Source organism: Leguminivora glycinivorella, chromosome 12 (assembly GCF_023078275.1).
Source record: "Leguminivora glycinivorella isolate SPB_JAAS2020 chromosome 12, LegGlyc_1.1, whole genome shotgun sequence".
Lineage (NCBI taxonomy): Eukaryota > Metazoa > Arthropoda > Insecta > Lepidoptera > Tortricidae > Leguminivora > Leguminivora glycinivorella.
In genome coordinates this window covers 23,999,073-24,012,070 of record NC_062982.1, presented here as the reverse complement: position 1 = coordinate 24,012,070, position 12,998 = coordinate 23,999,073, and the positions used below count along the sequence as shown (strand labels likewise).

General features: G+C 53.4%; 1 protein-coding gene across 1 annotated transcript in view; it reads right to left on the bottom strand.

The window, feature by feature from the left end:
- Positions 1-12,998, bottom strand: part of LOC125231645 (protein ELYS) — a 57,634-nt gene that overhangs the window by 41,916 nt on the left and 2,720 nt on the right. Inside the window, exons 5-13 of the mRNA XM_048137129.1 lie at positions 12,318-12,470; positions 11,847-11,982; positions 10,974-11,090; positions 9,900-10,067; positions 8,700-8,893; positions 3,016-3,141; positions 1,635-1,726; positions 1,216-1,319; positions 160-313 (exon numbers count right to left, since the gene is read on the bottom strand). Of these exons, the coding sequence (XP_047993086.1) occupies positions 160-313; positions 1,216-1,319; positions 1,635-1,726; positions 3,016-3,141; positions 8,700-8,893; positions 9,900-10,067; positions 10,974-11,090; positions 11,847-11,982; positions 12,318-12,470 (1,244 nt within the window). The remainder of the gene's footprint in view (positions 1-159; positions 314-1,215; positions 1,320-1,634; positions 1,727-3,015; positions 3,142-8,699; positions 8,894-9,899; positions 10,068-10,973; positions 11,091-11,846; positions 11,983-12,317; positions 12,471-12,998) is intronic.

The window sequence follows — 12,998 nt, the reverse complement described above, 5'->3', positions numbered from 1 at the left end:
AGCTGGCTGGCCGGGTAGGGCAGGTCGTGGCGCCGCTCGGGCAGCAGCCCCACGCGCAGGAACCACTGCACCACCTGGAAGTACAGCGCCACCGTGCCCACGCCCTTGTACTTCTGCTGGACCTCGCTGAGGGCTGGAGCCAGTATTGTGGTGTCATACCTCTTAGTGTATATCTCGCTGAGCTGGCTGGCCGGGTAGGGCAGGTCGTGGCGCCGCTCGGGCAGCAGCCCCACGCGCAGGAACCACTGCACCACCTGGAAGTACAGCGCCACCGTGCCCACGCCCTTGTACTTCTCCTCAATCTCGCTTAGAGCTGGAACACATATTATGGTGTCGTTACAAATTAAAAAAAAAACTCCTACAAACCTTAAAAGTCAATAAACAAAACAAAATTTAAATTTTGAAAAAAAAAAACCTACATAGTGGACCGATTTCCAAACCGATTTCGAAACATGGCTACGAACACTCCCGACTAATTCTGCTTTCAAACAAAAAAAAACTAAAAGCTAAATGCGTTCATCCGTTCGAAAGCTACAGACATACACACAAACAGACAGATAGACACGTTGTTTTTTCGTCGGGGATTAAAACGGTTGGACTGATTTTGGAAGAACAAGTATGTATAAGAACCATCGCTTGAAAACCCTCTTTCAATTAAAAACACACATCCAAATCGGTTCACTCGTTTAGGAGCTACGGACAGAGACACATAGCGTTGAAACTTATAAACCCCTCTTTTTGCCTCGGAACTTAAAAATACGGAGCACTAATGCAAAAAAGTTTCAAAATTATTTTTCTTAACCAGAGACACTCATCAATATTACAGATTATCGGATTTTAGGTAACAAATAAATACAAGTAGAGAGATCTCATTCAGGGAGATGGCGAGATCGACAGAGCAGTTCAGCACAGGATTAACGCAGGATGGATGAAGTGGCGACAGGTCACAGGCACAACGTGCGATCCCCGAATGCCTCTCAGGCTGAAGGGGAAAATTTATAAATGCTGAAGGTGGATGGATACAATGGTAGTGGAAGACCTAAGAAAAGATGGATGGAATGTGTGAACAATGATATGAGAGTGAAAGGTATTAGTATGGAAATGACGGCTGATAGAGAGGAATGGAGGAAGATGATCTGCTGCGCCGACCCCAAATAATGGGAAAAGGGCAAGGGAATGATGATGAACTAAATACAATACAACAAGTATATTTACCATCGGGAACAATGAGGTTGCAGCATTTAGTAAGTATGGCGTCCAGTAAGCCGGTCAGCTGCGTCAGCTGTTGTACACAGTGTTCCAGACACCGCACTACGTTTCTGTAACAAATATTAATACATTTTTACGTAAAATATTACCTATACTATAAACTATCAATGAAAATATAGTAATTCGAAGTCATTTCTATTTTTTAGTGGAGAACTTGTTCGACTGACTAAATAATAGCAGTTGTGCAACGTGGGGCGAAAATATTGCTAACTAGAGTAACAATTATGTCACAATTGAAAGAGAAACGACACGGTAATAGAAATTTCACAACTCCTTAGGGAGAATGATTTTTCTATAACGCGCGGCTTCATTTCTACTGTTGGAGTATGATGATGATGAAAATAAATAAATTAAGATATATTCACCTGTCAGGTAAAGACGAAGAGGAGAACAGCGGAGCAGTGAGCTCTTTCGCGTTCTCTTTTAATTGTATGGCGCGGCGCCAACACCAATCCACCTACAGGATTATCACAAATATTTGTTATAAAATTGCAAAAAATATTGTCTACAACAACACACACGTTGGTAACAACAACCAAGTTCAAGTCAACCAACAACAAACAATGTCGTTCTCAATCAAAAGGTTCCGTCGCTTGACGCTTATGCATGAGGGCGCTCTACTCCAACAGGTAATTCGTAAAAATATACGATCAAATTTCCTCCCTAAGAGGCCATATTAATATTTTCTCCCTGTTACTTGCTTTAACAGGCCTATTGTGATCTAAAAACATCCAGTTTATAAGGTCCGACCGAGATCTCGGTCTCGGTCTCGGCATTCTCGGCCGAAAATCGGGCCGAGATCTCGGTCTCGGCTCTCGGCCAAAATGGGCCGAGATTCTCGGTGAAACCGAGACTCAGATTTTTAATTTATCTACCCTTTACGCGCACTCGGGTCCAATCGGTTTTTAGCTACCCTTTGATTACATCGGCGGTTTGGTATACCGATTTTAGTGATTTTGGTAGGTTCTTTATCGATATTTCTCTTTAAGCTATGGCGCCTGCTTACCATCGGGCGAGCCGTATGGCGTATACTTGTTTATCACTGATGTAGTCTATTTTGCTACGGTAGATAGGTAAGGGGTGCGGTAGGTTTGGGTAGTTACGGAACCAAACATCTAAACACGGCCCGACATGCTCCTGGATTCCTGATTAATAGGCGAATGTCGGTTATGAAAACATTTTTTTTGCAAAAATTGCATGTTTTTCGCTGTTTTATAAATTCTCGGTCTCGGTCTCGGCCGAGAATCAAATTGAATCTCGGTCTCGGTCTCGTTCTCGGCCGAGACAAAAATATCGTTCTCGGTCGGACCTTACCAGTTTAGATGTACCTTAGTGACTTTATATGGAGAAATCTCAACTCAACAAACACTCGAAATTTACCAAATTTAAACAAAAAAAAACGGGTTTACCCACGTATATATTACTACACGCAATTAATTTAAGTCTTGGCTCTTTTACTTGCTCAAATTAAAGTCAAAGTATTATATATAATAAACAGTTAGTTAAAATTACCTATACTTTCTTCATAATTTGAGTTGTAGTATTTTTCCAAGGCGTAGGCCTCTTAAGGTAAAAGAAGAATGTACCATATCTCTCGAAATTCTTATAGTGAAGAGAAGAGACAGGTTATACCAAAGACCATAGATCATCCATAGGTTACGGTGACCGTTGTTCATCAGGCGGGCCGTATACTTGTTTGCCACCGATGTGGTATAAAAAAAATCAGTAAGAGTTGTTCGAGAGTACCAGAAACGGAAGCGTGCAGCCGACCCCATGATGGCTGCCTGTGGCCCAGTCGTGGGCGCAGCGCTTGAGGAACCGAGACAGGCGAGCTTCCAGCGCCACTGATAATAGGAATCTTCGTTGCTCCTCCTGCATAATAATTAAGAGATAATTCACTTTATTCACCACTTCGAACGCGAATAGGATATAATAGTACATATCTATATTAACACAGCTCTCAGCAATAAGATACAAAATAAAACAATTGCTGAATACTGCACGCTAACTGCAGCGTCGGTGATAGAACGAGTGATAAAACTTCCGTAAAAAGAATTAAGGGGCTCCACACGGTTTTCATCGATTTTTGACAAGTTTTGAGTTGAAACTCCTAAATTTGCACTACAGATCCATCGGTTTTTCAATCTTTTATCTCTATTCGAAAAAGCCATATTTTGAAAAAAAAAAAAAACTTATTTTTTAATGATTTTTTTAAATATGGTCTAAAAAAACACTTTTATCGAAATTTGATTTTAGTGATGGGTGTTGCATACATGAAATCGACGTTTGGATTTACCTTTGACTTTTGTAAAAATTCAAGACAGATTTTAATTTTAAACTAATTAAAACAAAAGTTATGACCAAAAAACCAGATTTTGACCCTCAAATTGTTCAACTTTGATGCCAAATATCACTGAAACAATAAACTGTAAGTAATTGAATGAGATACTATTTTGTTTAAAAACGATGCTGATAAAATGATAGGTTTTAGAAACTATCATAATATGAATGGATTCAAATCGCAGGTCATTGGTGCAGGGAGGGAACGCCCTTAAGACTCACCGGTATTCAAAGTATTTGGCAAAAACTGAGAATTTTCTACAGGTCATACCTGTAGAACATGTTCAGCGTTTGCCGTAAGTTAGGTGAGAGAAATGAAATATAGTGTTCTGACCGGCGCGGGGTCGGCGGCGGCGGACGGCGCGTCGGCGTAGAGCGGCGCGAGGCCGGCGGCGGCGCACGCGCGGTGCAGCCGCGCCGGGTGCAGCAGCGCCGCCGGCCCCGTCTCATCATGGACGCCATGCTCTGCTACATACTGTGGACACGGTAGAGTCTCACCGGCGCGGGGTCGGCGGCGGCGGACGGCGCGTCGGCGTAGAGCGGCGCGAGGCCGGCGGCGGCGCACGCGCGGTGCAGCCGCGCCGGGTGCAGCAGCGCCGCCGGCCCCGTCTCATCATGGACGCCATGCTCTGCTACATACTGTGGACACGGTAGAGTCTCACCGGCGCGGGGTCGGCGGCGGCGGACGGCGCGTCGGCGTAGAGCGGCGCGAGGCCGGCGGCGGCGCACGCGCGGTGCAGCCGCGCCGGGTGCAGCAGCGCCGCCGGCCCCGTCTCATCATGGACGCCATGCTCTGCTACATACTGTGGACACGGTAGAGTCTCACCGGCGCGGGGTCGGCGGCGGCGGACGGCGCGTCGGCGTAGAGCGGCGCGAGGCCGGCGGCGGCGCACGCGCGGTGCAGCCGCGCCGGGTGCAGCAGCGCCGCCGGCCCCGTCTCATCATGGACGCCATGCTCTGCTACATACTGTGGACACGGTAGAGTCTCACCGGCGCGGGGTCGGCGGCGGCGGACGGCGCGTCGGCGTAGAGCGGCGCGAGGCCGGCGGCGGCGCACGCGCGGTGCAGCCGCGCCGGGTGCAGCAGCGCCGCCGGCCCCGTCTCATCATGGACGCCATGCTCTGCTACATACTGTGGACACGGTAGAGTCTCACCGGCGCGGGGTCGGCGGCGGCGGACGGCGCGTCGGCGTAGAGCGGCGCGAGGCCGGCGGCGGCGCACGCGCGGTGCAGCCGCGCCGGGTGCAGCAGCGCCGCCGGCCCCGTCTCATCATGGACGCCATGCTCTGCTACATACTGTGGACACGGTAGAGTCTCACCGGCGCGGGGTCGGCGGCGGCGGACGGCGCGTCGGCGTAGAGCGGCGCGAGGCCGGCGGCGGCGCACGCGCGGTGCAGCCGCGCCGGGTGCAGCAGCGCCGCCGGCCCCGTCTCATCATGGACGCCATGCTCTGCTACATACTGTGGACACGGTAGAGTCTCACCGGCGCGGGGTCGGCGGCGGCGGACGGCGCGTCGGCGTAGAGCGGCGCGAGGCCGGCGGCGGCGCACGCGCGGTGCAGCCGCGCCGGGTGCAGCAGCGCCGCCGGCCCCGTCTCATCATGGACGCCATGCTCTGCTACATACTGTGGACACGGTAGAGTCTCACCGGCGCGGGGTCGGCGGCGGCGGACGGCGCGTCGGCGTAGAGCGGCGCGAGGCCGGCGGCGGCGCACGCGCGGTGCAGCCGCGCCGGGTGCAGCAGCGCCGCCGGCCCCGTCTCATCATGGACGCCATGCTCTGCTACATACTGTGGACACGGTAGAGTCTCACCGGCGCGGGGTCGGCGGCGGCGGACGGCGCGTCGGCGTAGAGCGGCGCGAGGCCGGCGGCGGCGCACGCGCGGTGCAGCCGCGCCGGGTGCAGCAGCGCCGCCGGCCCCGTCTCATCATGGACGCCATGCTCTGCTACATACTGTGGACACGGTAGAGTCTCACCGGCGCGGGGTCGGCGGCGGCGGACGGCGCGTCGGCGTAGAGCGGCGCGAGGCCGGCGGCGGCGCACGCGCGGTGCAGCCGCGCCGGGTGCAGCAGCGCCGCCGGCCCCGTCTCATCATGGACGCCATGCTCTGCTACATACTGTGGACACGGTAGAGTCTCACCGGCGCGGGGTCGGCGGCGGCGGACGGCGCGTCGGCGTAGAGCGGCGCGAGGCCGGCGGCGGCGCACGCGCGGTGCAGCCGCGCCGGGTGCAGCAGCGCCGCCGGCCCCGTCTCATCATGGACGCCATGCTCTGCTACATACTGTGGACACGGTAGAGTCTCACCGGCGCGGGGTCGGCGGCGGCGGACGGCGCGTCGGCGTAGAGCGGCGCGAGGCCGGCGGCGGCGCACGCGCGGTGCAGCCGCGCCGGGTGCAGCAGCGCCGCCGGCCCCGTCTCATCATGGACGCCATGCTCTGCTACATACTGTGGACACGGTAGAGTCTCACCGGCGCGGGGTCGGCGGCGGCGGACGGCGCGTCGGCGTAGAGCGGCGCGAGGCCGGCGGCGGCGCACGCGCGGTGCAGCCGCGCCGGGTGCAGCAGCGCCGCCGGCCCCGTCTCATCATGGACGCCATGCTCTGCTACATACTGTGGACACGGTAGAGTCTCACCGGCGCGGGGTCGGCGGCGGCGGACGGCGCGTCGGCGTAGAGCGGCGCGAGGCCGGCGGCGGCGCACGCGCGGTGCAGCCGCGCCGGGTGCAGCAGCGCCGCCGGCCCCGTCTCATCATGGACGCCATGCTCTGCTACATACTGTGGACACGGTAGAGTCTCACCGGCGCGGGGTCGGCGGCGGCGGACGGCGCGTCGGCGTAGAGCGGCGCGAGGCCGGCGGCGGCGCACGCGCGGTGCAGCCGCGCCGGGTGCAGCAGCGCCGCCGGCCCCGTCTCATCATGGACGCCATGCTCTGCTACATACTGTGGACACGGTAGAGTCTCACCGGCGCGGGGTCGGCGGCGGCGGACGGCGCGTCGGCGTAGAGCGGCGCGAGGCCGGCGGCGGCGCACGCGCGGTGCAGCCGCGCCGGGTGCAGCAGCGCCGCCGGCCCCGTCTCATCATGGACGCCATGCTCTGCTACATACTGTGGACACGGTAGAGTCTCACCGGCGCGGGGTCGGCGGCGGCGGACGGCGCGTCGGCGTAGAGCGGCGCGAGGCCGGCGGCGGCGCACGCGCGGTGCAGCCGCGCCGGGTGCAGCAGCGCCGCCGGCCCCGTCTCATCATGGACGCCATGCTCTGCTACATACTGTGGACACGGTAGAGTCTCACCGGCGCGGGGTCGGCGGCGGCGGACGGCGCGTCGGCGTAGAGCGGCGCGAGGCCGGCGGCGGCGCACGCGCGGTGCAGCCGCGCCGGGTGCAGCAGCGCCGCCGGCCCCGTCTCATCATGGACGCCATGCTCTGCTACATACTGTGGACACGGTAGAGTCTCACCGGCGCGGGGTCGGCGGCGGCGGACGGCGCGTCGGCGTAGAGCGGCGCGAGGCCGGCGGCGGCGCACGCGCGGTGCAGCCGCGCCGGGTGCAGCAGCGCCGCCGGCCCCGTCTCATCATGGACGCCATGCTCTGCTACATACTGTGGACACGGTAGAGTCTCACCGGCGCGGGGTCGGCGGCGGCGGACGGCGCGTCGGCGTAGAGCGGCGCGAGGCCGGCGGCGGCGCACGCGCGGTGCAGCCGCGCCGGGTGCAGCAGCGCCGCCGGCCCCGTCTCATCATGGACGCCATGCTCTGCTACATACTGTGGACACGGTAGAGTCTCACCGGCGCGGGGTCGGCGGCGGCGGACGGCGCGTCGGCGTAGAGCGGCGCGAGGCCGGCGGCGGCGCACGCGCGGTGCAGCCGCGCCGGGTGCAGCAGCGCCGCCGGCCCCGTCTCATCATGGACGCCATGCTCTGCTACATACTGTGGACACGGTAGAGTCTCACCGGCGCGGGGTCGGCGGCGGCGGACGGCGCGTCGGCGTAGAGCGGCGCGAGGCCGGCGGCGGCGCACGCGCGGTGCAGCCGCGCCGGGTGCAGCAGCGCCGCCGGCCCCGTCTCATCATGGACGCCATGCTCTGCTACATACTGTGGACACGGTAGAGTCTCACCGGCGCGGGGTCGGCGGCGGCGGACGGCGCGTCGGCGTAGAGCGGCGCGAGGCCGGCGGCGGCGCACGCGCGGTGCAGCCGCGCCGGGTGCAGCAGCGCCGCCGGCCCCGTCTCATCATGGACGCCATGCTCTGCTACATACTGTGGACACGGTAGAGTCTCACCGGCGCGGGGTCGGCGGCGGCGGACGGCGCGTCGGCGTAGAGCGGCGCGAGGCCGGCGGCGGCGCACGCGCGGTGCAGCCGCGCCGGGTGCAGCAGCGCCGCCGGCCCCGTCTCATCATGGACGCCATGCTCTGCTACATACTGTGGACACGGTAGAGTCTCACCGGCGCGGGGTCGGCGGCGGCGGACGGCGCGTCGGCGTAGAGCGGCGCGAGGCCGGCGGCGGCGCACGCGCGGTGCAGCCGCGCCGGGTGCAGCAGCGCCGCCGGCCCCGTCTCATCATGGACGCCATGCTCTGCTACATACTGTGGACACGGTAGAGTCTCACCGGCGCGGGGTCGGCGGCGGCGGACGGCGCGTCGGCGTAGAGCGGCGCGAGGCCGGCGGCGGCGCACGCGCGGTGCAGCCGCGCCGGGTGCAGCAGCGCCGCCGGCCCCGTCTCATCATGGACGCCATGCTCTGCTACATACTGTGGACACGGTAGAGTCTCACCGGCGCGGGGTCGGCGGCGGCGGACGGCGCGTCGGCGTAGAGCGGCGCGAGGCCGGCGGCGGCGCACGCGCGGTGCAGCCGCGCCGGGTGCAGCAGCGCCGCCGGCCCCGTCTCATCATGGACGCCATGCTCTGCTACATACTGTGGACACGGTAGAGTCTCACCGGCGCGGGGTCGGCGGCGGCGGACGGCGCGTCGGCGTAGAGCGGCGCGAGGCCGGCGGCGGCGCACGCGCGGTGCAGCCGCGCCGGGTGCAGCAGCGCCGCCGGCCCCGTCTCATCATGGACGCCATGCTCTGCTACATACTGTGGACACGGTAGAGTCTCACCGGCGCGGGGTCGGCGGCGGCGGACGGCGCGTCGGCGTAGAGCGGCGCGAGGCCGGCGGCGGCGCACGCGCGGTGCAGCCGCGCCGGGTGCAGCAGCGCCGCCGGCCCCGTCTCGTCCATCGCCGCTATGATCTGCCGCTGGATGCCGGCCGTGTTCAGCACGCACGCGTCCGACGTGTTCAGGCAGATGCAATCTGAAAATAAACATGCTTATTGACTAGTACCAAATACATTTATATAACTCCGTATGGACAGATAATGTCTAACAAATAACCTAACCACAAAATTAAAATTTTGAAAAAACCGCCGACCGCAACACGGTAGACCGATTTTCACGAGACATGGCTAAGAACACTCCCGACTAACTCAGTTTTCAGACAAAACAGACAGGCAGACACACAGACAGACACGTCAAACTTATAACACCCCGTCGTTTTTGCGTCGGGGGTTAAAAAACGTACCCCAGTATCATACAGAAAAAGATACGGTGGCCTAGATGGCATTACACCTTTGGAGTACGCTAAGCTAGATGGCGCTAATACTAATATTTGACATTTTAACACATATCAATCTAAGAATATGGGCCAAATTGTCAAAACTGAGGTTTAAAAGTTCTAAGCTTGTGTCGGGAGAGGGCAGTCTATGCACTGTGATTACATATTTTACTTTGACAGTAACTCTCTATAATACTTGATCCTCTTTGCCACTTGTTTCCCTGACAAACAACAAGCACGATTTAGCGTTTCTAAACCAGCGCCCTAAGATAAATTTTATTTACAATAAATATCGGCACTTTGTTATATTGCTATTTAAAACCATTACAAATACAAACTTAACGCACACGACACTTCCTCTACATGATTGCCTTCTGTATCAGCTTCCGTTTCGCCGCCACTATGTGTTGGAACAATATGCCACCACCAGTACTCAACAATAAGCCCTTCTTCACTTTCATTATTCACCTATACAAATTGACACTGGCTAAGCAAAAGTGCAACACAATTCGTAAATTACTGTAGGAGGAGTAGTAGTAAAACAGTGTTGTACAAGAAAATACACACACGAAAGAAATGCTTGTCATTAGTACCCTTTGAGGAATCTCTACCAGTTAACTGTATAGAGTTAAAATAGACGCGATACTGCATTGTCCAGGATTCGAATCCCAGCTCAAACCAGAGATTTAAGGAAAAATTGACTTACTGTAATGTATAGAGTTCGGGTAGAAGTGCTCCTCGAGGCGAGTGGCGTGCGAGTAGGGCGTGACGGAGCCGGGCTGCAGCCGCACGTCCAGGGTTCGAGTCCCGGCCGCGGCCAGCTGCCCGCACCACGAGGTGCTCATGAACGCGTTGCTTTGTAGGCTGTACGTTGCTACAATACAAATTCACTTTTAAAACTTGGGATTTAACATTTTTTTCTCATTTTATACATTTTCTATACAATCGCAAGAGCCTATAAGAAGTTTGGCATTTCAGCATCAATTATACAGAGGTGTAAATGTTTTCCCATCGTATAATACGATGCCTTGCGGGACCTACTAACGTTGGTTGTCGTAGTTTAAAGACATGCCCGTGTCCTATTAAGTAGTTTAAGGACATAACATTAACTCACCCTCCAGTATATGACTATACACTGTGTTTTTATGAAATTGTGAAAACTTTAACTAAGCGTATCTCAGAAACTACTGGGGCCACAATGATCCTTTTTATATTATTTTATTGGTAATTTATTATTCTTAAAATTGTTCATAATGACTTCAGCCCTTAAGAAAGTTTTTGATGGTGAAATATGAGAAAAACCAAAAAAAGTCATGGTTTTTCAAGTACTTAATAATGACCCGGTGGGCTTTCGAGGTGGAAAACTCGGATTTGACATCACTATTTCATCCTTAACAATATGTATAAAAAATTAGAACTACCTCATTTGATGCAAACCAACCCCCCCTGAAACATACGATTTCAATGGATCATAGCGTATCTGAGCATTTCAGAATTTGGGTTAGCAAAAGTTGTTGACAAAAATTAACTCGCTGTCAGTTTTGTGACGACAATTAACCATAAAATCTGTCTAAAAATTTACTTTTTTCACATTCTGAATGTAGATTATCGCTTAAAGTTTATGTAATTAACACAAAAACAATTTTTTTATTGAAATCTTATGCTTAGTTATCGTCACAAAACTGACAGTGAGTTAATTTTTGTTAACAACTTTCGCTAATTGGTGGGGTCCCAAATTCTGAAAATGCCCCTCTTATCAAATTAGTATGATGATACTCACAAGGCATCTGGTCCTTATACCACTGGTCCAGGTCGAACAGCAGCATGCCATACTCCGTGGCGGAGTTTACGTTCTCGCCCCAGCACTCCCAGACCAGCTGGCAGATGTTCAGCATGCCTATAAAAATGTTCAATCCGTACTAATATTATAAATGGGAAAGTGTGTGTCGGTTTAGTCCGTCTTTCACGGCAAAACGGAGCGACGAATTGACGTAATTTTTGAAGTGGCGATAGTTGAAGGGATGGAGAGTGACTAGGCTACTTTTTGTCTCTTTCTAACGCGAGCGAAGCCGCGGGCAGAAGCTAGTATAGAATAAAACATTTTTATTTAAAAGAAATACTTCGCAGTGAAAATTTTGTTAATATTTTATGGTATTCTTGTCACATGGCATTCACATTTAGTGTAAAACAAAATTGTTCCATTACGATTTTTCTTATTTTGTTACCATTTTCTATACATTTTGTATGGGGTAACAAAAATATGTGGAAATTCTGGGACACTTTTTGTCTCCTATTAAGATATAAGGTGCTCGTGATTCTGAGTACAATTGACCTAAACCCTAAAAATATCAAAATAAAAAAATGGCAGAAAACGGAAGGGCTCAGAAGTTGAACAGAAGAACTAGTATAATCCATACTAATATTATAAATGGGAAAGTATGTGTGTCTGTTTGTTTGTCCGTCTTTCACGGCAAAACGGAGCGACGAATTGACGTGATTTTTTAAAGTGGAGATACTTGAAGGGATGGAGAGTGATATAGGCTACTTTTTGTCTCTTTCTAACGCGAGCGAAGCCGCGGGCAAAAGCTAGTTTAATATAATTATGCTAAAAGGCCAAAGATTTAATTGTTATAGAATACGAAATATTACTTACTATCTTCACCCTCCTCCCCTAAGGTAGAACTAACGGAGTACGCGTGACAAGACACGCATCTACCACCAACGAACTGACCGGCGTTCTCCATCACAGTCAGCTCCACTTGGAACCTTATTGTCGCCATCATGAAGTCCTGAAATAAACAAAAAAGTCAACCACACCGTGGAGAGTAATGTTTTCTAACTTGATACAAAAAGAGAAGGAAATTCTAGAAGATAACTTTGCTAATTCCCAAATAGATTAGCAAAGTAATCTTCTAGAACGTTAACAAGGATTTCCGTAAAGTAATCAAATTTCAAATTTTTCAAAAACGATAGCCAACATAATACAGTTAACCATAGTTACAAAATTTCATAAGAATCGGTTGAGAATTGCGACCTATAGAGGACAACATCCGGAAATACAAAAAAAATCGAGTTTAAACGTAGAGCTACACTGTCGCTGCCATCAACAACATAATATCCATACCTGATAAAGACACTTGGTATCCGAAAGCATCCTCTTCCCTTGATAGGTGAGGGAGTACATGACAGCCAGGGGGAACTCTTCTTCCTCAAACCTCTCCATCACGGAGAACACGGCCCACAGGTAGCAGAAGGCTCTCGGGTCGTCACAAGGCTCCTACAAAGTATATTATTTAAAATACTTGAAAATAAAAGAATGATGTGAAATTTCCCTTACAATTAAGATTATGACTGTGAGCTATTAGAGGAATGGGGCATCCCAATACAGGTTTACTTACCAAGTAATAACCACTGATGGCAATAATGTATTAACTTTTCCAAGGAAATAAAACAATTTTTTTTTTTACTTAAGAGTGAAGTTAAAATGGTCTCCAACTCAGTAATGCAGTTTGGCACGACTAAGTGTTGCCAACCGCTCTGGTATTCTGTGGTTTAATCAAGTTAAAACCCACTAACTGTATTGATCTCTCAAATAGGTGGTGGAAGATTGTTCCAGCACTTCGTGGCAGCGTAACAAAAACTGCCGCGAAATGCAGCGGTGTTGTGCTTGGGCCGATCAGTCAAGGATCAGTATCAGTATAATAGATCGGCAATGCAGCAGGGTTTCTTGGCCCAAATTCTCAGTCAAATCAATTAATTTGGCTATAGATAGCAAAAGTAACTGCAATTTTCTACATAACGCTAA